Source organism: Lithobates pipiens, unplaced genomic scaffold (assembly GCF_037356315.1).
Source record: "Lithobates pipiens isolate NorthernLeopardFrog02 unplaced genomic scaffold, aLitPip1_a1.2 Scaffold_18, whole genome shotgun sequence".
In the NCBI taxonomy this organism is placed as follows: domain Eukaryota; kingdom Metazoa; phylum Chordata; class Amphibia; order Anura; family Ranidae; genus Lithobates; species Lithobates pipiens.
The window spans coordinates 487,668,828-487,693,960 of record NW_027507758.1 but is presented as its reverse complement, the minus strand read 5'-3'; the positions used below and the strand labels follow the sequence as shown (position 1 = coordinate 487,693,960).

General features: G+C 43.7%; 1 protein-coding gene across 8 annotated transcripts in view; it reads left to right on the top strand.

The window, feature by feature from the left end:
- The first annotated feature begins 6,892 nt into the window (after positions 1-6,892).
- AGFG1 (ArfGAP with FG repeats 1) overlaps positions 6,893-25,133 on the top strand; it is a 161,451-nt gene continuing 143,210 nt past the window's right edge. For 2 of the 8 annotated variants that reach the window (XM_077488512.1, XM_077488510.1), the window contains exon 1: positions 6,894-7,171. In XM_077488512.1, the coding sequence (XP_077344638.1) occupies positions 7,005-7,171 (167 nt within the window). In that variant the 5' untranslated portion in view covers positions 6,894-7,004. Of the gene's footprint in view, positions 7,172-25,133 lie in introns of all 8 variants that reach the window. The other 6 variants (XM_077488511.1, XM_077488513.1, XM_077488516.1 and 3 more) reach the window with 5 other exon arrangements.

The following is a 25,133-nucleotide window of genomic DNA, read 5'->3' as shown; positions in this document are numbered from 1 at the left end:
TTAGTAAACTCTCTCAATGTAATGATACACTGCCACAGTCACTGATGCATTTAGGAGGGACACATACAGCCAATGACCTCTCCACCTGTCCAGGGTATACTCACTGCCTTACTCCCAGTAATGGTATGGAGCCCCAACGTGCACCTATTGCTGACTCTATGTGTGAACTTCACTTAACTCTTCCTCTTCCTTACTTGCATAGAGACTGGAAACCTGTTTGGTGCTGATCTGCTAGGGGAGATGGACCAGCTCATGGAGAGAGTGCCGACAACATCTCCTCCTGAGAGTTGTCCCACCTGTCCCATGTACACGCTTATGAAAGACTGCTAGAGAAACCTCAGTTACACTTGGTATCCACTTGTGTCTTCACACTGTATCAACTCATTTACCATTATCTTCATACCCTAATGTGTTTAACTGACTCATGCTGACTATATGTGCTGGTTTCTTGCATTACATCCCTTTAAGCGCTTTCCAACTGCACAATAGCCAAAAGATGGCTACAGCCCGGTCGTCCAGTTCTGGGCAGCTGTCCATAGACGTCCTTCCAGAACTCCACCACCTATGGCACACATTGGATCGCTCTGTGAACACTGTGTCCTGATCACAAATCGTTGTAAAGGGCCAATCACATGTACACAGACTTTCCGGTTTTCGGCAGTCCTTTCCTCCCATGCTGTGTCTGTGGGAGGAAAGGAAAGCCGTTAACTGGCAAGCCTGTCAGCACATTGTTCACACTGATCATTAGTGCAGCCCCATCAGTGTAGCCTATCAGTGGCCATCGGTGCCGCTTATCAGTGCAGCCTATCAGTGCCCATCAGTGTTGTCCCATCAGTGCACATTAGTGAAAAAGATAAATGACTAATTTGCAAAATGTTATAAAAGAAACTAAGAAAAACGTTTATTTTTTTCAACATTTTCAGGGTTTTTTATCTTTGTATAGCAAAAAATGGTGGTGATTAAATACCACCAAGAGAAAGCTCTATTTGTGTGAAAAAAAATGATAAAAATGTAATATGAGTACAGCGTTGCATGACTGTGCAATTCTCATGAAAATGCGACAGCACTGAAAGCTGAAAATTGGCCTGGGCAGGAAGGGGGTGAAAGTTGTCAGTATTGAAGTGGTTAATAACTTCAGACCAGACAAAGTTTCAAAAGCTTTAGACCCCTTTCACACTGAGGTGCATTTTGGGCGATTTCACTGTCTTAAAAGCTCCTGAAAACTGCTTCCCATTAATATCAATGAATCCTTTCACACTAAGGTGGTGCGCTGGCGGGGCGGTGAAAAAGTCTTCTCTGGAGCATGTTTGGAGCTCTTAAAAAAGCGCCTCAAAAACGTCCTGTCCATTGAAATTAATGGGAAGAGCTTCAAAATCGCATGAAAAGCACTTAAAAAGCGCCACAAAATGGCTCTTTTGAGTCATGTGACCTTAAAAAAGCACTCCGCTAAGGATGTAAAAGCACCTGAAAAGCGCAGAAAAAATTACCAACGTTTTATGGGCTGAACTGTAAAAAGAAGAATGCTGGCAATAGAAAATTCTGAAAAAAACAGTGGGGTCCCTCCCTAAATCCATCCTAGACCTTTATCCCAGCATGCAGCCTGGCAGGTCAGGAAAAGGAGGGGATGAGTCAGCAGCCCTCCTCTCCTGAACCATACCAGGCCACATGCCCTCAACGAAGCCCCCCTGCCCCCCTATTCAAAGGCATCTTGTCCCTATGTTGATGGGGACAAAGGCCTCTTCCCAACAACCCTGTTCAGTGGTTGTGGGGGAATGTTTAACAAGGGGGCCCCCAGATCCCACTCCCTCATGTAAATCAGTATGGGGTAGTGTACCCCTATCCATTCACCAAAAAAGTCTAAAAAATGAAGACATTACATGAGTTTTTGACAATTACTTTATTAGAAAAATATATAACAATGTCCCCAGGTGTAGATTCATTGTCAATCACGATGCCGTCACACCGCCTGACCCGAAAAAAAGAAAACCCCCTCTGGTCTCGTCGAAGGCTCCTGCCATTTGCCTGCTCCTCCGTCTGACATTTCCACCTTGTGACGTTAACAAACCAGCATGCTTTGGTTGATGATGTCACAAGAATACGGGGCCACCTGGTGACACATTCACGTGGGGAGGGCAGGATATGGGGGGTCTCCTGCTCACAGACTCCCACAACCCAGGGTTGTAAGGAAGAGACCCTTGTCCCCTTAAACATGGTACAAGGTGCTTTGAGGGCACATGGCCTGGTATAGTTGGGGGGGGGGGGGGGCGCTCGCTCATCCCCTCCCTTTCCTGACTTTCCGGGCTGCATGCTCGCATAAGGGTCCGGTGTGGATTGGGGGGGGGCCCATGGCGTTTTTTTTTCTTACATTTTGTTGTGCGGTACCCCTTAACTGATTCCCGACCGGCGCACGACAATGTACGTCGGAAGAATGGCATGGGCAGGCAAATGGGCGTACAAGTACATCCCTTTTAATTTGCCGCTGTGCCAATTTTGTGCGTGCCGCCGCCGGTCGGAGCCTCCGTGAGTGCGATCACGGGTCCCGTGGACTCGATCGCCACGGGGATACCCGCGATCGTCTCACGGGGAGGAAGAACGGGGAGATGCCGATGTAAACAGCATCTCCCCGTTCTGCCTAGCAACAAGTGACACTGGTCTCTGCTATTTAATAAAAATGACATAAAACTATCCCCTATTTTGTAAACACTATAACTTTTGCGTAAACCAATCAATAATCGCTTATTGTGATTTTTTTACCAAAAATATGTACAAGAATATGTATCGGCCTAATCTGAGGGAAAATAATTTATTCTTATATATTTTTGGGGGATATTTATTATAGCAAAAAGTAAAAAATAGATTTTTTTTTCAAAATTTTCTATTGCCAGCATTCTTTTGTTTACATTTCAGCTCTCAGTGGGGAAACCATCGGCTGTTAAGGACGTGGCAGGCTTCCTGGCCCACTCCTTAACAACCAGCCATTCTTCACAGAGAATTTGAACTGGTCGATCATTTTTCGACCGATCCGAATTTGAATGGTTAAGAAAATTTGTAATTCCTTTGAAAACTAATAAATGAAACAAAATTTAACAAGACAAATTCCGAAACAAAATTAGTAGCATAACGAATCTATCCAAAACTAAACAAATGTTTCTGTTTTGCACATGCCTAGAGCAAGTCCCAGGCGTTCCTTCAGGCTGTAGTAAGACCCTGAGGGCATTTGTGCATTAATTGTCACTCTGGACTAAGCATATCCAACAGGACAGAGTCCGACAGCGGTAACCGCAGCAGCCGCAGACTTTCAGCAACCTTCTTGCATGTTCGTGGTCCCTCACTTGCGCTTTTTGAATCAGACCCTTGTCCCATTTTATACAGCACAAAACCAGTGGGTCGGACCCAAGAAAGCCCGTCAAGAAAGAACTAGGAAACATAATTAACCACTTATGGAGCGCCCGCCGCAGGTTTAAGTCGGTAGCTAGCTGCCATAACCCCAGTATCCTCTTCTTCAGCGGGCGGTCTGCTTTCAGATAAAAGTGGTCTCTGCGGCAGATTCACCACAAGATCATTTTTATCGGCGGTGGGAGAGGGGACCCTCTCCTCCCGCCGCGCTCTGTTGCCCTCTGCCGCTTACCAGAGCCATTGGTAGCGGCGGAAGCAATCGGATCCTTCTCCTGACTTGGTATGGAGACGAGTGAGTTGAAGATGGCCCCCACCCTTCTCTATATCATTGCAGGGCGGAAGCAACGTCAAAACGTCCCTTCCGCCCATAGCTCTTATTGCATTTTAGTGTAAATTTGAGATCTGAGATCTTTTTGACCCCAGATCTCATATTTAAGAGGTCCGGTCATGCTTTTTTTCTATTACAAGGGATGTTTACATTTCTTGTAATAGGAATAAAAGTGACATATTTTTTTTTTGTTAAAAGAATAGTGTAAAAATAAAAAATAAAAGGTAAAATAAATAAGAAAAAAATAAATCTTTTTAAACGCGCCCCATCCCGCCGAGCTAGTGTGTAGAAGCGAACGTATACATGAGTAGCGCCCACATATGAAATTCCAACCACAGTGAGGTTTCGCTCGGTAGAGCGAGTGCAATAATTCTGGCCCTAGACCTCCTCTGTAACTCAAAATATGCAACCTGTCGAATTTTTTAAACATCGCCTATGGAGATTTTTAAGGATAAAAGATTGTCGCCATTCCACGAGCGGGCGCAATTTTGAAGCGTGACATGTTGGGTATCAATTTACTCGGGGTAACCTTATCTTTCACAATATAAAAAAAATTGGGCTAACTTCACTGTTGTCTTATTTTTTAATCCAAAAAAGTGTATTTTTTTCCAAAAATAGTGCGCTTGTAAGACCGCAGTGCAAATATGGTGTGACAGAAAGTATTGCAATGACCGCAATTTTATTCTCTAGGGTGTAGAAAGTATAATGTTTGGGGGTTCTAATTAATTTTCTAGCAAAAAAAGTTTTTAACTTGTAAATAACACATGTCAGAAAGAGGCTCGGTCGTTAAGTGGTTAAAGTATATCTAAAGTAAAACCCTTTTTTTTTGCATTGGGTGAAGAGTGAAATTAATAAAATTGCAGCTTTCCTTTCTAACACTATCCCTCTCACCAGGGGAGCCCCGTCCATAGGAGGCGCCTGGGCGCCGAAACCCATCCCCCCCCCTCCAGGCGGTCAAAAAATAATAATTCTTTTTTTAAAGCTGGCCCTTTACATTTTTTTAAAAATAAATAAAAAAGTCCTTAAGTGCACTGTGTTGGGACACCGGACACATCGCACCTATGGAAAGAGCCACGTTTATGCAATCACGAGATTGCAGATGTGGCTCTTCATTTGCAGGCCTTTAGCCCACCTTGCTGCGCTTTTTGAAGCGCCGAGTAGCTTCCACCCGTTCCTAGTATATATTACTATGGCGGTTTGATTGACATCTGAGATGATGTCACTTCCTGTTTTCTCTCTCCAATTGCGCCCAGGAGAGAGGAACCAGGAAGTATGAGGAGACATCGCTGGAGAGGACAACACACTGCAAGGTAAGTAAGGGGGGTTTGATGTGAGGCTGCTGCAACTTGGTGACACATTCTGCTCTAACTTGGTGAGACATGCTGCTCTAACTTGGTGACATTCTGCTACAACTTGGTGACACATGCTGCTCTAACTTGGTGACACATTCTGCTGCAACTTGGTGATATTCTGCTGCAACTTGGTGACACATGCTGCTCTAACTTGGTGACACATTCTGCTGCAACTTGGTGACACATGCTGCTGCAACTTGGTGACACATTCTGCTGCAACTTGGTGACACATGCTGCTGCAACTTGGTGACACATTCTGCTGCAACTTGGTGGGACACATGCTGCTGCAACTTGGGGTGACACATGATGCTGCAACTTGGTGGGACACATGCTGCTGCAATTAGGTGGGACGCATGCTGCTGCAATTGGTGGTGGCACATGCTGCTGCAACTTGGTGGGACAGATGCTGCTGCAATTGGTGGTGACACATGCTGCTGCAATTGATGGTGACACATGCTGCTGCTATTTGATGGTGACACATGCTGCTGCAATTTGAAGGTGATACATGTTGCTGCAATTTGAAGGTGACACATGCTGCTGCAATTTGGTGGTGACACATGCTGTTGCAATTTGGTGGTGACGCATGCTGCTGCAATTTTGTGGGACGCATGCTGATGAAATTTGGTGGTGACACCTGCTGCTGCAATTGATGGTGACACATGCTGCTGCAATTTGATGGTGACACATGCTGCTGCAATTTGGTGGGACACATGCTGCATTTGGTGTTACACAGGCTGCATGTAAGGATGGACTCTGCTGGGGGCACCTGATGTAAGGACGGACTCCGCTGGGGACACCTGATGGCATCTGGTGGCAGGCAATGTGGCTAGTGACATGCTCAGGGCTCCCACTGATTCTGCATTATAGTGAGTTGAACGATTTAATTTGATATTACAATGTTATAATATAAATAATGTGCTTCAATCATCCTGACACCATAACAACCATGGTTTCGGGATGATTGAAGTGCTAACACCAGGTGTTTGGAGTATCTTTATCTGCTGATTGTTAAACTTTCTAGAATACACATATTTCTATTGTTGTGTAGGATCTGGGCCTGCTGTCCCTTCTCTCTCTCCCTCCTTCATCTCAGACACTAAACCCACCACTTTAGATCCACGCCAGCGATTTTACTGAAGTCACGCCCATTCTCACTAAGTGGGAGGGGTCAAAAAGGAAGGGCAGGGTCTGGCGCCCCCCATTCTAAAACTTCACCAGCCACCACTGCCTGGGGCAACATACAACTCCACCTGGCTCCAAGTTATGTTTAGTAAAACAAATTGGTGTTCTATTGTATCTGTGTGCACAATACTAAAAATATGGGTTTATAAATCACTGCTCTAATATTGTGTGACGTAAAAAATTGCAACTACCACCACTTTATTCTCCAGGGTCTGTGCAATCAGACAATAGTCACTGTTTGGGGGTTTGACTAATCTTCAGGTCTAAAATAGACATTTTATTAAAACAGCTGGTGTAGTGGTTACAGGCTTATGACAATTCCCGTCCATTGCATTGTCAGTCTCCAGACGGAGTGGGGAGAGGCTGACATTTCCAGAACTAGACAAGCGCGACTCGCTTCCCATATGGTTGCTAGGCAACCAGTAAAGGAATCCGGAAGTATTGAGTGCAACTTCCGGCTCCCTCCCCGGTGACGTTGGACGGTTGCACTTTGTGTCCGCCTTCCCTTTCCATTGTGAATGCTCAGGAAAGTTCAGCCACACCCGCCCCATCGTTCTCCTCCCGCTCCGCGTCCCTCCGTGTGGTTCTCCTTTTCTCCCGAACTCGCCCCTCACGTCACCACGCCCCGCCCAGCGCAACGTCACCCCCTACACCCCGCCCCCCCGCACACGTCACTGGCCCTTGACTGTGCCTGCTAGGTGCCGCCCGGTGTCTCCCGGTGTGAAGCCTCCGCCCGGTGCTGCACCATGGCGGCCAGCGCCAAACGGAAGCAGGAGGAGAAACACCTGAAGCTGCTGCGGGAGATGACCAGCCTCCCTCACAACCGCAAGTGCTTCGACTGCGACCAGCGCGGCCCGACCTACGCCAATATGACGACGGGCTCGTTCGTGTGTACGTCCTGCTCCGGCATCCTGTGAGTATGTGTGTACCGTGTATGTGTGCCCCTCACTGACAGGCCCGACCCAGGCCTGACACACTGTCATCATACAGCTGTACAGCTACAGGTTATGTGGGCCCTCCATTCATCATCACATGTACCCCTATTCATACCGGGGTCCCCTCCCTACACCGCCATAGGAATCAATGGGGGGCACATGACTTCATCATCACATGTACCCCTATTCATACCGGGGTCCCCTCCTTATACTGCCATAAGAATCAATGGGGAGCACAGGACTTCATCATCACATGTACCCCTATTCATACCGGTGTCCCCTCCTTATACTGCCATAGTAATCAATGGGGGGTAGAACAGGACTTCATCATCACATGTACCCCTATTCATACCGGGGTCCCCTCCTTATACTGCCATAGTAATCAATGGGGGAGGCACAGGACTTCTTCATCACATGTACCCCTATTCATACCGGTGTCCCCTCCTTATACTGCCATAGTAATCAATGGGGGAGGCACAGGACTTCTTCATCACATGTACCCCTATTCATACCGGGGTCCCCTCCTTATACTGCCATAGGGATCAATGGGGGGCACAGGACTTCTTCATCACATGTACCCCTATTCATACCGGGGTCCCCTCCTTATACTGCCATAGGGATCAATGGGGGGCACAGGACTTCTTCATCACATGTACCCCTATTCACAGCGGAGTCTCCTCCCTATACTGCCATAGTCATCAATGGGGGGCACAGGACTTCATCATCACATGTACCCCTATTCATACCGGGGTCCCCTCATACTGCCATAGGAATCAATGGGGGGCACAGGACTGAGGGGTGTCATGTTACTTCTGTCAGTACAGGTACCCCCTATTCATACCGGGGTCCCCTCCCTACACCGCCATAGGAATCAATGGGGGCAAATAACTTCATCATTACATGTACCCCTATTCATACCGGGGTCCCCTCCCTACAACGCCATAGTAATCAATGGGGGGCACAGGACTGAGGGGTGTCATGTTACTTCTGATTCACTTTCAGCTGAGCAAAGGGGTGTCCTCCATCCATAATGGGGCCCCCTCCTTATGCTGGCGTATCATTGTCTATACTAGTACTGCATTAACCGCTTGACCTCTTGAAGATTTACCCCCTCCCACGACCAGGCCATTTTTTTGCAATATGGCACTGCGTTGCATAACCGCGCAATTGTTAGTTAAAGTAACGCTGTACCCAAATAAAATGTTTCATCCTCCCCCATAGCTTTCTTTTCATGGAATTTGAGCACCTCTGCCTTTTTTTTTTTTTTTTTTGCGCTATAAACAAAAACAAACCAAAAAAAAAAATTTTTTTTGAAATATCCAAAATAAATTGAAAAAAAAATATTTAGACCAATTTGTATTCTGCTACATATTTCTGGTAAAAAAATCCCTATTAGCTTATATTGATTTTTACGCAAAAGTTATAGCATCTGAAAACTATGGTATATTTTTTATTACTAGTAATGGCGAGCAGCAACTTATAGCAGGACTGTGACATTGCGGCTGACAAATTGGACACCTGACACTTTGTGGGAGCCAGTGACACTAATACAGTGATCAGTGCTACTAATGACACTGGCTAGGAAGGGGTTAAACGGGTGATAAAAGGGTTAACTGTGTGCCCGGGCAGTGTTTATGTACTGTATGTGCTGCTTTTACTAGGGGAAAAGAGGGGATTTATTCTTTGCTTTGCAGGGATGCATATTCCATCCCTACCACCTTGAGAGAATGGCGATCTGCCTTGTTTCCATAGGGAGATTGCTGGTCCGTCTCTGTCTGATCAGCGGGTGTTGGCAAGCATCAAGTCTGCGGTACCCACTGATTGCCTCCCACTGTATGTAAACACAGCGGGAGCGAGCTGCCGGTGGTAATGTAATTCATTGCAGCTTGGCAATCATTAGATGTGATGACAGCATTATTTTTATCCTCTGTTTTCACCTGGTGATCTGGCCAATAACGCACCACCTGTATTAGTGGGATGCAACTCTGGATGAAAGAGAACAGGAGCCACAGCAGACAGCACCATTGTCAGTCTAGGGCAGGGGTCTCAAACTGACGGCCCTCCAGCTGTTGTGAAACTACAAGTCCCATCATGCCTCTGCCTGTGGGAGTCATGCTTGTAACTGTCAGCCTTGCAATGCCTCATGGGACTTGTAGTTTCGCAACAGCTGGAGGGCCGCCAGTTTGAGACCTCTGGTCTAGGGGGAGGGTAGCGTTAGATGTACTAGCAGATGTAAATACACTAACAAATTAAGTGGTTGTAAAGGCATATGGTTGTTTTTTTTTCCCCTTGAAGCGGAGTTCCAACCAAAAGTGTAATTTCCACTTTAAGTACTACTTGTCCCCTGACATGCCACAATTGGGGGCTGGGTTACCTGGTTTGGAGTGGGACTTCATGTCACACATCCTCCTTCCGTCTTCCTCCTCCTCTCCCCTAGGTGACCCCTCCTGGAAATCTTCTGGGACATGTGACAGGTCTCAGAAGATTCGATTTCCTATATAAACTGCGGGTGTCTGCCAATTTCCTATTATCCAACAAAGACAACGTCTTGTCTGCGCGTGTATGACACACATGCGGCCCTCTGTAAAACTCCACCTCCTGCAGTGTGTAATGGAGGCAGTGGGGGTCCTATGTCATTCTTACCTAGGTGAGGAAGTGTCAGGCTGCAGGAAAAAAAAAGTATGAAATGTTTCCAAAAATGAGGAAATGTTCTTTAATTGTGTAATGAGGAAGGAAACAGAGAAGCCGTTTAATGGGTGAAGGTCTACTTTAAGTTCTGGGGGTGCCTGTAGTGACCACAAGCGATGGTGCCATGTATAACCAGAATGGAAGAATAAGAAGTCTCCAGCACGCCTGAAGATGTGTCCACAGTTTTTTGTTGAAGTATCATATTCATGTCACACGGGTGTCACTGCCATGCCAATATTTTGGGTTCTTCTTCCTGAGTCTTGTGAGGCATCAAAATATTGGTATGGCAGTGTCACCTACATGACACGATTTTCATACTTGTACAGTAAATTGTGGAAACACATCTTTGGGAGTGCTGGAGACGTCTTGCTCTTCCATTCACATTATTTGCCTGGTGTCTTGTTTGTCAGTGCAGGTACCCCCTGGGTAGAGATGAACCCCAGGATGAATACAGGGCCACATGTCATATACTTGGGGATTCCACAAAAGGCAACAAGTAACAGATGGCGGAGGAATGGCATTTTATTTTCCTGTCTGTCTGTGGTTTTACCCTTATAATGATTGTATGGACAATGGTATTTCTGCACGCTCAGTGGAGCATTCTATCCATTGTAGGGTTTTCCTGGGGATCATCCCTATTACTGGGGGTGTGTATGGGTATTCTTCATTTGTTTGTCAAGATGTTGTACTGGGACATCTATTATTGTGGTAAAGGTTTGTATAGGGCTTGGTTCACACCTATGCAGTTTGCTTTTGTGCAGTGCTTTTTGCAGTGCATTTAAAAAAATGAAACTCATAGTAAAAACCCACTACATGCTTTGCTGCAGCTTTTCCATTGAAGTCTATTGAACCAAGAATGCACAGTTTTGCTTAAACGAGTCCCTGACCCTTTTCAGAAAGGCAGCGGCTGAAAAAAAGCATAGATGTGAACGTGTGCCCATAGGAAACCATGTTTAATTAACTGTAGTTTGTTTCTGCAAAAAAAGCACGCATTGGTGTGAACCGATCCTTATTGTATTACTGACAGAGAATGTCAGCTGTCCACACACTGCTTATTAGGGGTTTGGGGTATTCTGTATTCATGTTTTTTTAATTGGGATTTTTACCCTTTTATTAGAGGTAACAAATATATTTTTAAGGGGCTGCATATTGTTTGAGGTGTGTCAGGTTATTACATTGACATTACACATGCTGGTTATCTTGTCACTTAGTCACCTAATTATTGGATTGTAATTTAGTATTGGACATGCCACAGATAATAGCTTTGGTGTGTTTTTGAATATTGATTTGGTCATGGTTTTTGACCATTGAATTATGCTGTGCTTTGTGTAATGAAGCTTCATTTGAGTAATTGCTCTTTAATTCTATAAAGGGTGGCACAATGGCTTAGTGGTTAGCCATATGCTTTGCCACACTGGGGTCCTCGGTTTGGTTTTTCTATACCTCTGCAAAACTGGAAAAGCAGAAGAGGGAGAAGAAACCACAGGCTAGTGAATTCAAACCAGAAGAACATTGAATTTGTGGTTAGGCGTGCTGGTAAAGATCCAACATTTCTTATGATTGCAGGGGGTGCCATCCACCAATTCATTTAGAGAACCCTGCATTAAAGAGGAAGTAAACCCTGGTGGGTTTTACTTCCTCTTTATTTCCCTGCAAAGGTAAAGCATAATGGACTACTATGCACCGCATGATTCTGGCCAAAATGAGAATCACTATTTTCTTGCTTAGAATAAAAAGATCACGATTCTCTTTATTTTTTAATTCATTATAGTAATTTTTTTCCAAAAAAATTGCATTTGAAAGACAACTGCGCAAATACAGTGCAATATAAAATATTGCAACAGCCACCATTTTATTCTGTATGGTCTCTACTAAAAAAAAAAAAAAAAAAAAAAAAAAAAAAAAAAAAAAAAAAAAAAAAAAATATATATATATATATATATATTAGTGTGTGTGTGTGTGGTGTGTTTGGGGGTTCTAAGTTAATTTTCTAGAAAAAAAAAAGATTTTAAACCAACAAAAGTCAGAAAGTTTTAGGCCGGGTTCACACCGCTGCGATGCGAGAACGCCGCGAATCCGCGGCGTTTTCCCGCATCGCATTACTCCCGCCGGCAGTTCACACTGCCCTATGCGGACGGCTGGGAGTGTCAATGATATGTTAATGACACCCCCAGATCCGATCGCATATCGCAGTGCAATCTGCCGACTCGCACAGGAATCGGATCGCATGGTGTGAACCCCCATGCGATCCGATTCTGTTGCGGACCAAAAAAAGGGTCCCGTGCGAGTTTGCTGTGGGAGCGATGCGAATTCAGCCATACTATCTGTATGGCTGAACTCGCATCGCTACGGAGATCGGATGTGATTTGCGGTGCGAATCACATCCGGATCTCCCCCCGCAGCAGTGTGAACCCAGCCTTAGTGGTTAAACTTTCTTCATTTACAGGCAAAGTCTATTCCATTGACAAATTATTACAATATTTATACTTAGTTCCACTACTAAAGAATGTTGTGATTCTTAGCAGACTACTCGGTTTTTCTCTTTCTTGAAGAGATGAAAATGTGTGTCCTGTAACGCTCCATTGGCCACATATGTCGTGACCACTGTAATAAAAATGTATACAGTGCTTTGCGAAAGTATTCGGCCCCCTTGAACTTTTCAAACTTTTGCCACTTTTCAGGCTTCAAACATAAAGATATAAAATTTAAATTTTTTGTGAAGAATCACCAACAAGTGGGACACAATTGTGAAGTGGAACGAAATCTATTGGATATTTTAAACTTTTTTAGCAAATAAAAAACTGAAAAGTGGTGCGTGCAAAATTATTCGGCCCCTTTACTTTCAGTGCAGCAAACTCACTCCAGAAGGTCAGCGAGGATCTCTGAATTATCCAATGTTGTCCTAAATGACTGATGGTGATAAATAGAATCCACCTGTGTGTAATCAAGTCTCTGTATAAATGCACCTGCTCTGTGATAGTCTCAGGGTTCTGTTGAAAGCGCAGAGAGCATCATGAAGACCAAGGAACACACCAGGCAGGTCCGTAATACTGTTGTGGAGAAGTTTAAAGCCAGATTTGGATACAAAAAGATTTCCCAAGCTTTAGACATCCCAAGGAGCACTGTGCAAGCGATCATTTTGAAATGGAAGGAGTATCAGACCACTGCAAATCTACCAAGACCTGGCCGTCCCTCTAAACTTTCAGCTCAGACAAGGAGAAGACTGATCAGAGATGCAGCCAAGAGGCCCATGATCACTCTGGATGAGCTGCAGAGAACTACAGCTGAGGTGGGAGAGTCTGTCCATAGGACAACAATCAGTCGTACACTGCACAAATCTGGCCTTTATGGAAGAGTGGCAAGAAGAAAGCCATTTCTCAAAGATATCCATAAAAAGTCTCATCTAAAGTTTGCCACAAACCACCTGGGAGACACACCAAACATGTGGAAGAAGGTGCTCTGGTCAGATGAAACCAAAAATCAAACTTTTTGCCCACAATGCAAAACGATATGTTTGGCGTAAAAGCAACACAGCTCATCACCCTCAACACACCATCCCCACTGTCAAACATGGTGGTGGCAGCACCATGGTTTGGGCCTGCTTTTCTTCAGCAGGGACAGGGAAGATGGTTAAAATTGAGGGGAAGATGGATGCAGCCAAATACAGGACCATTCTGGATGAAAACCTGTTGGAGTCTGCAAAAGACCTGAAACTGGGATGGAGATTTATCTTCCAACAAGACAATGATTCCAAACATACAGCAAAATCTACAAAGGAATGGTTCACAAATAAACGTATCCAGGTGTTAGAATGGCCAAGTCAAAGTCCAGACCTGAATCCAATCGAGAATCTGTGGAAAGAGCTGAAAACTGCTGTTCACAAACGCTCTCCATCCAACCTCACTGAGCTCCAGCTGTTTTGGAAGGAAGAATGGGCAAGAATTTCAGTCTCTCGATGTGCAAAACTGATAGAGAAATACCCCAAGCCACTTGCAGCTGTAATCGCAGCAAAAGGTGGCTCTACAAAGTATTAACGCAAGGGGGCCGAATAATTTTGCACGCCCCACTTTTCATTTTTTTTATTAGTTAAAAAAGTTTCAAAAATCCAATAGATTTCGTTCCACTTCACAATTGTGTCCCACTTGTTGGTGATTCTTCACAAAAAATAAAAATTGTATATCTTTGTTTGAAACCTGAAATGTGGCAAAAGGTTGAAAAGTTCAAGGGGTCCGAATACTCTCGCAAGGCACTGTATATATCTGAATTAACGACGAACTTGATAATGACCTGAGAGTATAAATGATGTAGTATCACTATTATAGTGAAGTCCATGACATCGTGGACATGGATGCCAACAGGACAGAGACAGAATGAAAGAGAAATGTAAAGAGTGCGGGAAGGTGAAGAGGGAGATGAAAACGGGAAAAGAAAGTGAAAAGGGGGAAAGAGGAAGAAAAAGGGAAAGAAAAAAAAGAATGTGTCCCTCGGTGTGCCTCATTGACCATGTACAGCGTAGCAACCGCACTAGAAATGAAATGTATATAGGTATAATGGTAGTATAGAATGATAAAGTGTAAATGTCTTCATAGTATCTATGTTGTAAACTGAAATGAAAACGAGAGCACAGACAAGGGTAAGCATGGGAAAACATAAACGTGAGAGAGACCAAGATAGAGAAAGGAAACAAGGAAGTAAGATATGTGAGCAAAAGAAGTCCTGCTGGTTGGTAAAGGTATGGTGAAATACAGATATGACTGATCGCAAATTGAATGTGCAAGTGCAGTGAAGTAGAATAAAGTGAAGTGATAAGTATCTGCATTGTGCTTACCTATGTGTAGGACCTCTAGCAAGTGAGAGGACGATCCAGGTGAGAAAAGAAAAAGCGTTCGCTATGTCAGAGCCCCCAACTTGTATCCCCAAGCAGAAGCGACGGGCTACGCCCCTAACGCCATACTCAACGTGGCTATAGTACAGTTGGCCTCCAGCCAACGAGATGGTGCACAGCACACCAACCGTGGAGCCACCACAATGTGGAAGTCCCATGATCGGTGCAGAAGCATGGCGCCAATGCAAAGGTGGCCCCTCCAATTCAGAAGTGAAGGGGGGGGGGATAGCAGGTGGGAGGAGACCCCCATTTATACATCGCAGCTCCCGGAAAGGAGAAAAATAAAACGTGATTAATTGCAGTATAATCCATAATTTACATATTTTCCTCCAGTGAAACTGTAAAACTGTAAACAAACACCTCCCTTATATATAGTATATGATTAATGGCTGAAAGGTGAACATGGCTGCTTTGTAGCCAAACATAAAGTGATGTGTTATTAAAGTGAATAGCAGTCATGAAAGTCCTTGTTAGTTGCTATGTGGTATGGGCAAGCACTGAAGTATGTATTATGCTTGTATTTTTCTTTGCTGGATTTTGTTTAGCTGACATCTTTGAATGGTGGCTGGTTGCAGTGATATTAAACACAGTGCTTTTATTCAATCGTTTCTGTTAAGAGAAGAGAACTTGTATCAATTAATTCATAGCTTGGTGATTTGCCGTCATTAGTGTGCTAATGTGAATCCATGTTGTATGTTGGGCATTTAGTCTTTGCAGAGTCACTAATCCTCAGGTCCTAATCTAAAAGCCTGTATTTATTATTTTACAGCTGTATGTTCCCATTTATGGCAGTACTTATTAAGATTACACAGCACAGAGGTTAGCTTCTCTAGCTGAGCTGATTGGCAGCTTTCATAACCTGTATGATTATAGAATGTAATAATATCCTTACTGGTCACATGATTTATTGATTGCTTCATTGTGTGTAGAGTTTAGTATTTAAATAGGGGAAAACAAGAAAGTAGTAACTATTTCAAGAAAATTATGTATATGTCTCTATCAAGGTACCAGGATAAGGACTCTTAGGCCGGGTTCACACTATTGCGAATTGGATGCGGATTTCCCCCCAAATTCGCATAGCAGGAGATTGTGACGGTGTCTCTATGGAGCCGGTTCACACATCTCTGGAGCGACTCCGGTGTGAATTGCTCAGGAGTTTTGTGTGTTTTTTGGTCCATTTCAGGTCCAAATTCAGCCAAGAATTTGGGCTGAAATCGTACCTGAACTGGTGAATGGTCCCCCTGTGGTGAGCTGCTCCGTTCCTCAGTGTGAACCCAGCATCACTCTTCTGCTTCCTGCAATGCCAAACCATGTTCTGATTCAGAGTCCTCTGTGGCTGAAGTGTCTATCGAAACTAAGGCCTCACGCACACAGGATGCCTTTGCTCCAGATGAGAAAATTAAGTTCAGTTTTACAAAAAAAATGCACATTTTTTTTGCAGATAATAGCAGATTTTTTATTTTTTTTGTTTTGTTCGGGGACCTCCTAAAGCATTTCACTCACAGGCCTGCAGAATGTCTGTCTTCCCTCCAATATGGGCAGGCAGTTACACACTGACTGGAAGTTACCAAGAAAGATCAACAGCACCCATGGTAGTTTAAAAACTGACAGCTGCAAAGGCTGTCGGGACTTGTAGTTTTCCCATTCACAGAACACTGAATAATTGATGCGGTTGGGTGAGCTGAGCCCCGCTCGGCTATGTTTTTCTTAGATTGTAACAGTAAGCAGGGGGAGAAGATCCCCCACTCACTGTCAAAATGAGGGATTCAGGGGGTGCAGGGGCCAGTGCAATTGTAACATGTCACATCCTAAATATGGGTGTAAAATGACTCCTAAAGTCACATTTTTTTTGTGTTTGGCATTAAGGCATTTTGTTGGCTTGATTATTAATTTAGTCTGGTCATTATAATGCATTACCATGCAAACGCGCCTAAACCTGTCTAGAGTTTGTGTGTTTATGTGCATTTGGCATTTTTTTTTTTCTCTCCCGCTAAACACATATGTGTGCATGGACATAGACTACCTGTCTCAAAAAATGATATAATATTCATTTGGGCACATTGTTGGATGAGTAATTGTCAAACTATCACTGCACTGGAGAGTTTTCCAGACTGCTACTCAAGTAGTTAATGAAAATGCAAGCAAGTAACATTAACTTTTATAGCGCTTTTTGATGAAAAGTCTAAAGCTCCTTGCACCTGAATGCAGAAGACCTGCGTTTAAGCTGCTTGTCCCTGAATGCAAAGAAGCTAGAAATATGAGCACCACTCAGTACAGCATTCAGCCTATGAAGTGTAAAAAAAAGGGACACTTAAAGTGGTTGTAAACCCTTACAAACCACTTTGACCTACAGGTAAGCCTAGATTAAGGCTTACCTGTAGGTCCAAGCAATATCTCCTAAACCTATATGGTTTAGGAGATATTTGCCCGAAAACGGGCACCGCTGTCTATGGCGCATGCGCCGTAGACAGCGGCGCGCAGGCGCACTGAACGCAGCAGTTCCAAAAATGGAGCTGCCGCATTTGTCGATTCCCGTGCGCGAGAGTGACGTCATCGCAGCTTCGCCGAATGACAGCGGCGGAGCTGCGAGACGCCACAAGCAAGATGGATACGGCGGACTACAGGGGACAGCGCGACTTCGCTGGCTCCTGTGTCAGGTAAGTGACACATAATGGGCTACTATGCGATGCATAGTAGTCCATTATGCTTTGCCTTTGCAGGGAAAAAAAGAGGAAGTAAACTCATCAGGGTTTACTTCCTCTTTAATGGCCCTTCATGGCAGTGAAGTGCTCTGCGCCTACTGTACAGTGACATGCAGAGCAGTGCAATATTATGAAATCTGCTGCATAATATCATACAGCTTTGGAATGCAGGTTAACACCGTGTTCTGCTCTATACTGTTTGTTTCCTGTATGTCATTGCAGTTACCTGCATGTCTCCATGAGACAATACACAGGAAACTGCATATAGTGTGATTGGATCCTAGAGTGAAAGAAAAGCCTAAATGTGGCAATTCTTAATATTATTAAATATTAACATGATTAAAAATCCTGTCTAATATGTCTATGAATGTGTGTGTGTGTGTGTATATGTGTGTGTGTGTGTGTATGTGTATATATATATATATATATATATATATATATCTATCCTTACTGGTTTTAATCCACTCCAGTCACATGATCCTGCAGCTCCAGGGACTCTGAGTCAGTTTTTGGCAGCTGCAGGGGAGAGGAGGGAGCACAGACAACATCTGGTCCTATGGGTGGTGTAACGGTCCTTAGAATTACAGCTATCGAGCGCTTTCCTACACAGGGCAGTGATCATGTGACTGGATTTGAGAAGATTGAAAATGGGTAAGTACACAGATCTTTTTATTTTTTATACAAGTGAGGCAGGATGGGTCGGAGGAGGGAGGGAACACTTTTAAAAATAGCTCTAATTGGGGATTTCTTCCACTTTAACTGTAAACGTTGTGCCCTTACGACATTGCTAATATTCCTAGTTGAAGAGTATGTCATTCAGATTTTTGCATGTTTGTAGTTCAGGCATTTGCTTTCCTTGTAAAACGTGGCTGTACCATGTCCTGAGGGCAAGGTGAAACATTTCACAACACACGTTTGTGTATGCTAGGGACCATTCACTTCACACTGAATGTTTTCACAATAATGTTTCCACAATACAGACTGCAGTCTGTTGGCTCCTGAATGGAGAAGCTCATTACCATCCTGCCCCACAATACACTGACTTTGGCATTGCGTCTTTGTGCCTCTGTTCCCATGAACTGGTCACTCTCCCAATCCACATCATACTATTCGGAAGGAGAAGCCCAAGTGCTAATTAGCTATTGAAGTGGCTTTAATCCTGGTTTTCCTTCACAACATGTGATGTGTGATGGTTTGGCAGCCATAGTGCACATTTATGTTCTGTGCCCAATGTTTCTTCACAATGCACTGTCACTCTGAATTGGTGTTTTAGTGAAATTCAGAGCTTGGTTTTGTCAAATGTGTTTGTCTGCATGAGCCAGCTTTCTGGGGAAAGCAATGTAAATGGCACAGATAACATCTTCAAGCGGATAATTAGAAATACTGATGGACAAGTTGTTCCTGGCACGCAGAATATTGGATGTTTTTGGTAATATATTTTTCTCTGCTGTTCAAGTGAAATTGCATGTTTCATGTAGTAAAGATCTGATTATTTTCTAATACCTAAAGTGTATCTAAACCCTGGAAAAAAAAATAAAAATTAAATATACATCAGTCTACCAGTTAGTTTTGCTATTTTATTTTCATTAGCTGATCCTGCCAGTAACACGCGTCCTCTCCTCGGGTGACACCATTCAGTGTACGTTACCTGTGCAAAGACAGTGTAGTCACAAAAAAGGGACAAAAATTGCGTTAGGGCCACAGAGACCATCCGTACAGAGGTGGTGTTCTGTAGTTCATAGAGAGAATTCGAGCAGTGCTGATAACAATGTTTGTTATTTCAGGGTATCACTACAGGGAGTTAGGAGCTCACTGGATTTCTGACAGGATTCATGGGTCTTTTTTCATTGTTGATCTTCATGTACACTGACAGCTCCTAAACTTGCGTTTAGGAGATTTCAGTGTTTTTTTTTTTGCCAAAGATCCTAAACTCAACTCCATACAAACCTGTGTCAATGTACACATAGGCATTTAGGAGCTTCTGCGTTTAGGTGAGGTTTAAACATCCCTCTCTAGAATGTGGAAGAATCACATTCGGAATAGGAAAGTTTTGACCCATGTGTTTTGCATTTTCCCGCAGCCGGGGTCGGTAGGCTAGTGTACATGTAGCCTTAGGGTTTCATTTAAAGCACAGAATAAAGTAATTCATTGATGAAACTGTACTTATCAGGACAGACCCTGATGGCCTTTGTTTGACTTTAGTGGTTTGTTTCAACTACTGGAAGCATATCTTCCCATTCATCTTCCCTTTTTGCTGACTAATGGCACTGTCATCGTGAAATTCAAACTGAACAACACAGTGTTGGGTGATAAAGCATGTGCCATAATGATTATTTTAAGCCATGTCAATTTTTTCAGCTTTCTTTGGTTGTCGTTGCTGACAAAACTGTTACAGAAAATATTCTTTTTAGCTTTGTGACCTGAAAAACATTTAGACATATGCCCGCCAACCGCCCCTCCCCCACCACTTTACCACTTGCCTACTGGGCACTTTTACCCCTTCCTGCCCAGGCAAATGTTCAACTTGGCACTTTAAATGACAATTGCACGGTCATGCAACACTGTACCCATATTAAATTTCTATTGGTGGCATTTAATCATCACTGGGATTTTTATTTTTTGATAAACAAATGAAAAAAAGACTGAACATTTGGCCCTTAATCCCGATCTGGGATCAACTGAGTCCGAAGAGGGCTGCACAGGCAGAATGGGAGAATGTTCATGTATGCCCTCCCAACAAGGTAAGCCCGTGCTGTAGCCGTCTTTTGGCTATAGCACGGGCAGGAAGTGGTTAAGCTCCAATAGGCAGTGGATGTTTACATGCTGTCTTAAAGTGTGCCCCAGAGGCAAAGTTTACCTGAAGTGTAACGATCAATGGCCAGCTAACCCACCAAACACAACACAGTCAAGGAAATGGAGAAGTGCTGCAAACGCTTGCCACGCACCTAGTTGTGGCACGTTGTTTTGCATAAATGAGCTTATAACAGGCATTGAGGAGGCATCGGATCATGCTTCAGAGGAAAGGGAGATTTAGATGCACATCTAAATCTACCCTAAAGAATTGATGTACATTACAATTTGATCCCTGCATTGATGATCAGTGTAAGTTGAATATTGATATACACCATTGGTCACTCTGTTCGAGGAACCCCTAGGAACCCTAGTTGATAGAGACTTAGAATAGATGCACCCAGTAGAATTCTATTAGGGAATCTTTATAAATGCATGTGCAATTTGCGTGCAGAAATATTGGCATAAATCTTTGGTCCCGTTTTGCTACTAAAAGTAACAGATTTATTTCTGTGAGAGTGCATCTAAGTAGGTGTCAGCTTCTTTTCTTCGCTCTGCAATTGACTTATTTAGGCCTGGTTCACACTAAATGGTAATTACACTGGTTTCAATGGTGGCTGCTCACATCAATGCAGTGTAACTGCAATGCAGCTTTGAGGGAAGGGTCCTGTGCTACTTTGGTGCAATGCAGTTCTTTTTGTGGTCCATAGACAATAGAAATGCACCAGAAATGTACATGTGTTTTTTGATTCAGTTTTGTTGTGTTTTTCCCCCAATTGTCATAATTTCTGGTAGTTGGCAATAGTGGTTGTAGAAGAAGTTGTAGTAGCAGGAGCAGCAGTAGTACCCAAGCCATAAAATCGCAGCCAAAAACGCACACCACTAAAATCGAATTACAATTGCAAAGCCCTTGCACAAAAATTGTATAGCACCTGCAATCACTTTCAAAACTGATCACGCTAATGTGAGCCAGGCCTTAGGAATGAAATATATGGCTGGGTTCACACTGGTACTACACAACTGTTGTTCGACTGTCATCCTGCTTTGCCCTGTGACATGGGTCCTACTTCCATCCAACTTGAATAAACAAAATAAGATTTTGCTCCAACTTTGACCAATCAAAACAATCCCAGTGGGAGATAATTTCCTTTTACTGCTGCTGTAATCACCATGTCGGATGTTACAAGTCGTGCAGGAACCTTATTCAAAGTCAGACTGACTTGTCAGACCAATTATGACTGCTCCTATAGGGAATCATTGATTTACACATGTCATGCAACATGTGCCTCCAATGTCGTAGTGTTTGTCGTACCAGTGTGAACACGGCCTAAGGCGACAGTCGTACCACTTTGGATCCGACTTTGCCTGAGACTTGAAGTCTGATATAGGTCCGACTTCAATGAACAGGGATCCTACTTTGACCCCAGACAATACCGGGCACTGTGTCTGGTATGAATCTTAGGGGAGTTCCAGCCAAATAAAAAAAAAAAATGGCATAGGTTCCCTCTCCAAGGGCATACCAGGCCCTTCAGTCTGGTACAGATTTTAAGGGGAACCCCCACGCCGAAGAAAACGGCATGCGGTTCCCCCCAAAATCCATTCCAAACCCTTATCTGAGCACACAGCCTGGCAGGTCAGGAAAAGGGCCCATGGGGGGGGGGGTGCTTTGGTGCAGGGGGAGTCCTGTGCCCCCCGCCACCCCAAAGCACCTTGCCCCATGTTGATGGGGACAAGGATCTCTTCCTGACAAACTGTTTCCTGGGCCTTCTCGCTCTTTTGCTGGGTCTTCTCTGTTGTCTTCTGCCTCCTGTTCTTCTTCCAATGTTGACTTGACGTTCTCTCCCGCTCTAATGCTGGGTGCACGGTGTGCCACTACTTATATTGGCATGGGGCGGGTCCCAATGTCTGAGCTCTTGTCGTACCAATGTGAACCCGGCCCTAACTTCAAAAATGTTGCTGAGCTTGCAAAGGAACGCTTTTTTAAACACCTGCAGAAATGTAACTTTCCCTGGCGGCAAATTATTACACAAATTGCATTCAGAAAACAAATCTGTCCTTAACTTAAATTTTAAATAAATTAATCTGAAAACAATATAAGGCGTTTGTGTGGAGACCTTCAGTTTTCTGCACTAGAAGACTGCAGGCCTCTGCAAGGGCTGACTGAAAACAATTGTCTTCTTTGTGCCGTGTTCACACTTGAAATCTGCAGAAATATGCATTTTTCAGTAACGCACCACATTTAATGCGCAGCTGCATTTCTGTTTGCACTGCTGCTGAGCTATGGTGCATAGAAATGAAGGAAAATAAATGTAAATAGTGCTCTGTGCTTTACACTTGCTCTATGGTTAAAAATGCCACATTTTACTATGAGCAACACCAGAATGTCCCCCTATGTATTTGCTTATCCTGCTTACATTGGAACTTTACCTTTAAAAGGGAAGTCCTGCTTTATCTCCTCATTCCGCTTCTAATTTTGGCCCTTATTTGGGGAGGGGGGTACTCTCTCCCATTTTTGGTCGGATTGCCACAGAAATTGGCTGTTTTCCCCCTTCATATACCATATATTTCAGTCAGGATAGAGATATGGATATTGTCTTTACTAAATTGTTTTTGAAGGTGCATACTCTAGGGCAGTGATGGCAAACCTTGGCACCCCAGATGTTTTGGGACTACATGTTCCATGATGTCCATGCACTCTGCAGTATAGGTGGGCATCATGGGAAATGTAGTTCATAAACTGGGTTGCCAAGGTTTGCCATCACTGCTCCAGGGCCTTTGGGATGCTCTGGATCCTTCTACCACTACTTGCTGAGTGACTGAATAAGTATGTGCAAACAAGGTTGCATGCTTCCTCCAGGTCAGTGGGGCACTTAAGCCTGGTACACACTAATAGTTTTATTTTTTTTTGTTCAGCCCAGCAAATTGAACGAAAAAACTGTTAGCTTCGGTCGGAGCTGCTGTACTAACGATCGGAAATTATCACAGCAATCTCCCCCACAGAGCGGTTGTGTTTTGACAGAGGAATGGCACCCCCATGCCAGAACACTATTCAGCGCTCTCTGGCATTGGCTGAGAGTGCTGATCTGGAGCCAGCCGGCCACTGGTTTTCCAGCATGCTCGACTGTCAGAAGCCAGCTGGGACCGGCTGACGTACACATGGGCTGAATGTCAGTCGGTTTTGTTTTTTCAACTGCCTGATATCTCCCTACATTTTGGCCCATATGCACGGGTCTTAAGTAGTGATGCAATGTAAAGAATGACAGCCCATACCTTCAAAATCAGCTCAACAATGGCAGCTCCCATTGTTCTCCCTTATTTTGTTGTGACTGCACTTCCATGGAAAAGGAAGTGGCTTCTTTTCATAGGGATCTCCTGATTTCCTAGACTGGGGCACAGGTGAAAGGATTTAGAGAACTATGAAGTTGGCATTCTCAGCTCATCATACCTGAGGAGACCTGATCCCAGAAGAGCATCTGATTCCATGCGTTTTCTTCTGTACAATCTGTAGTTACATACATAACCTAGGAGGAGAGAAATTGGGACTTTTAAAGTGCACACATATACAAAATTTAGAAAAATAGAAAATATTTATTGAATTATCTAATATAGTGATCAGTCTATACACAGAGTTTATTGTAACAGAATCTCCTGAAGAAGCTGTGAACGGTGAAACATGTAGAGAGACAATTTACTTCTGTTGATATTTGTTACTGGTGTACTGTGGTTTTATCCTTTTTTCACATATGTATTTTTAATTCAATAAATATTTTCTATTTTTCTAAATTTTGTATATGTGTGCTCTTTAAAAGTCCCAATTTCTCTCCTATGTTATTTTTGCAATAAGAGATGTGGCGCCTAAATTGAGTATTTCCAACAGACTAGCTCTAAAAACGATACTTCTCCTCTGTAGTTACATACACATCAGCTTCTCATTTGTCCAAGGTTGCTGTTCTGCACAATGACCCAGGCCGAATTGTATTTGTTATCACAATCAGTCAGTTTCCATATTGGACTTTATGAGCTTTAAAATGCATCAAAAGAACAGGTGACCTTTAGAAAATACTAGATTGTTCTGTTCAGCAGAGCCATAGTTCCCTCTCTGGATTATCCAGTTCTTTGGTTTCTCGGCGAACAGGTTGTGGTCGGCCTTATTTTCATGAAAATGTCAACACGTTTCTTGTGTATTTAAATAACCTGTTAATGTTTACCTCTTTCAAAGTCACACTGCCAAACTTTGGTGGAACTTGTAACCCGTTTTGGGTTTGTTTACCAGTTTGGTTTGTCTGCTCCGTCTTTTTATCCAGTAGCAGCCAGGTTAAAGTGGAGGGCCACCCTAACAAAAAAAAGTACATTAACATTCTTAAAAAAATATGAAAAAATGTGAAAAAAAAAAATTTTTTTTTTACTCACCAGAAACCCCTGTTTCTTGAAGCCGCAAGGCTCCACTGCCGGTTTCCCTTAGTTAGGATGGTGGCACTGGCAGCCAATCCAATGGACAGATCGGCCTCGGGGCGGCCAACATTACGTGCTCGCTGGATAGGTAAGTGTCCTTTATTTTAAAAAAAAAAAACGTCCGGAACACCCCTTTAATTTTCAGCTATAGTAAGACTGTTTAAAGTGAACCTGTCAGTATTTGACAAGTCTACATGAATGCTTTCCTGACTTATCACAAGCAAGCAGGAGAAGTAATTTCCCTAGGTTTCTCTCCCCCTGTGATCAGACTGCAATATTGTATATCATATTTGTGAAGATAGTCAAGAACTCCAGGATTGATATGGCTGTGTAATTTCTGATCCTGCATCTCAGCCCTGGTTCTCACTGATTTGATGCAGAAAACGCAGCAAATCCTGTGCGTTTCTTGCACTGCATTGCAGT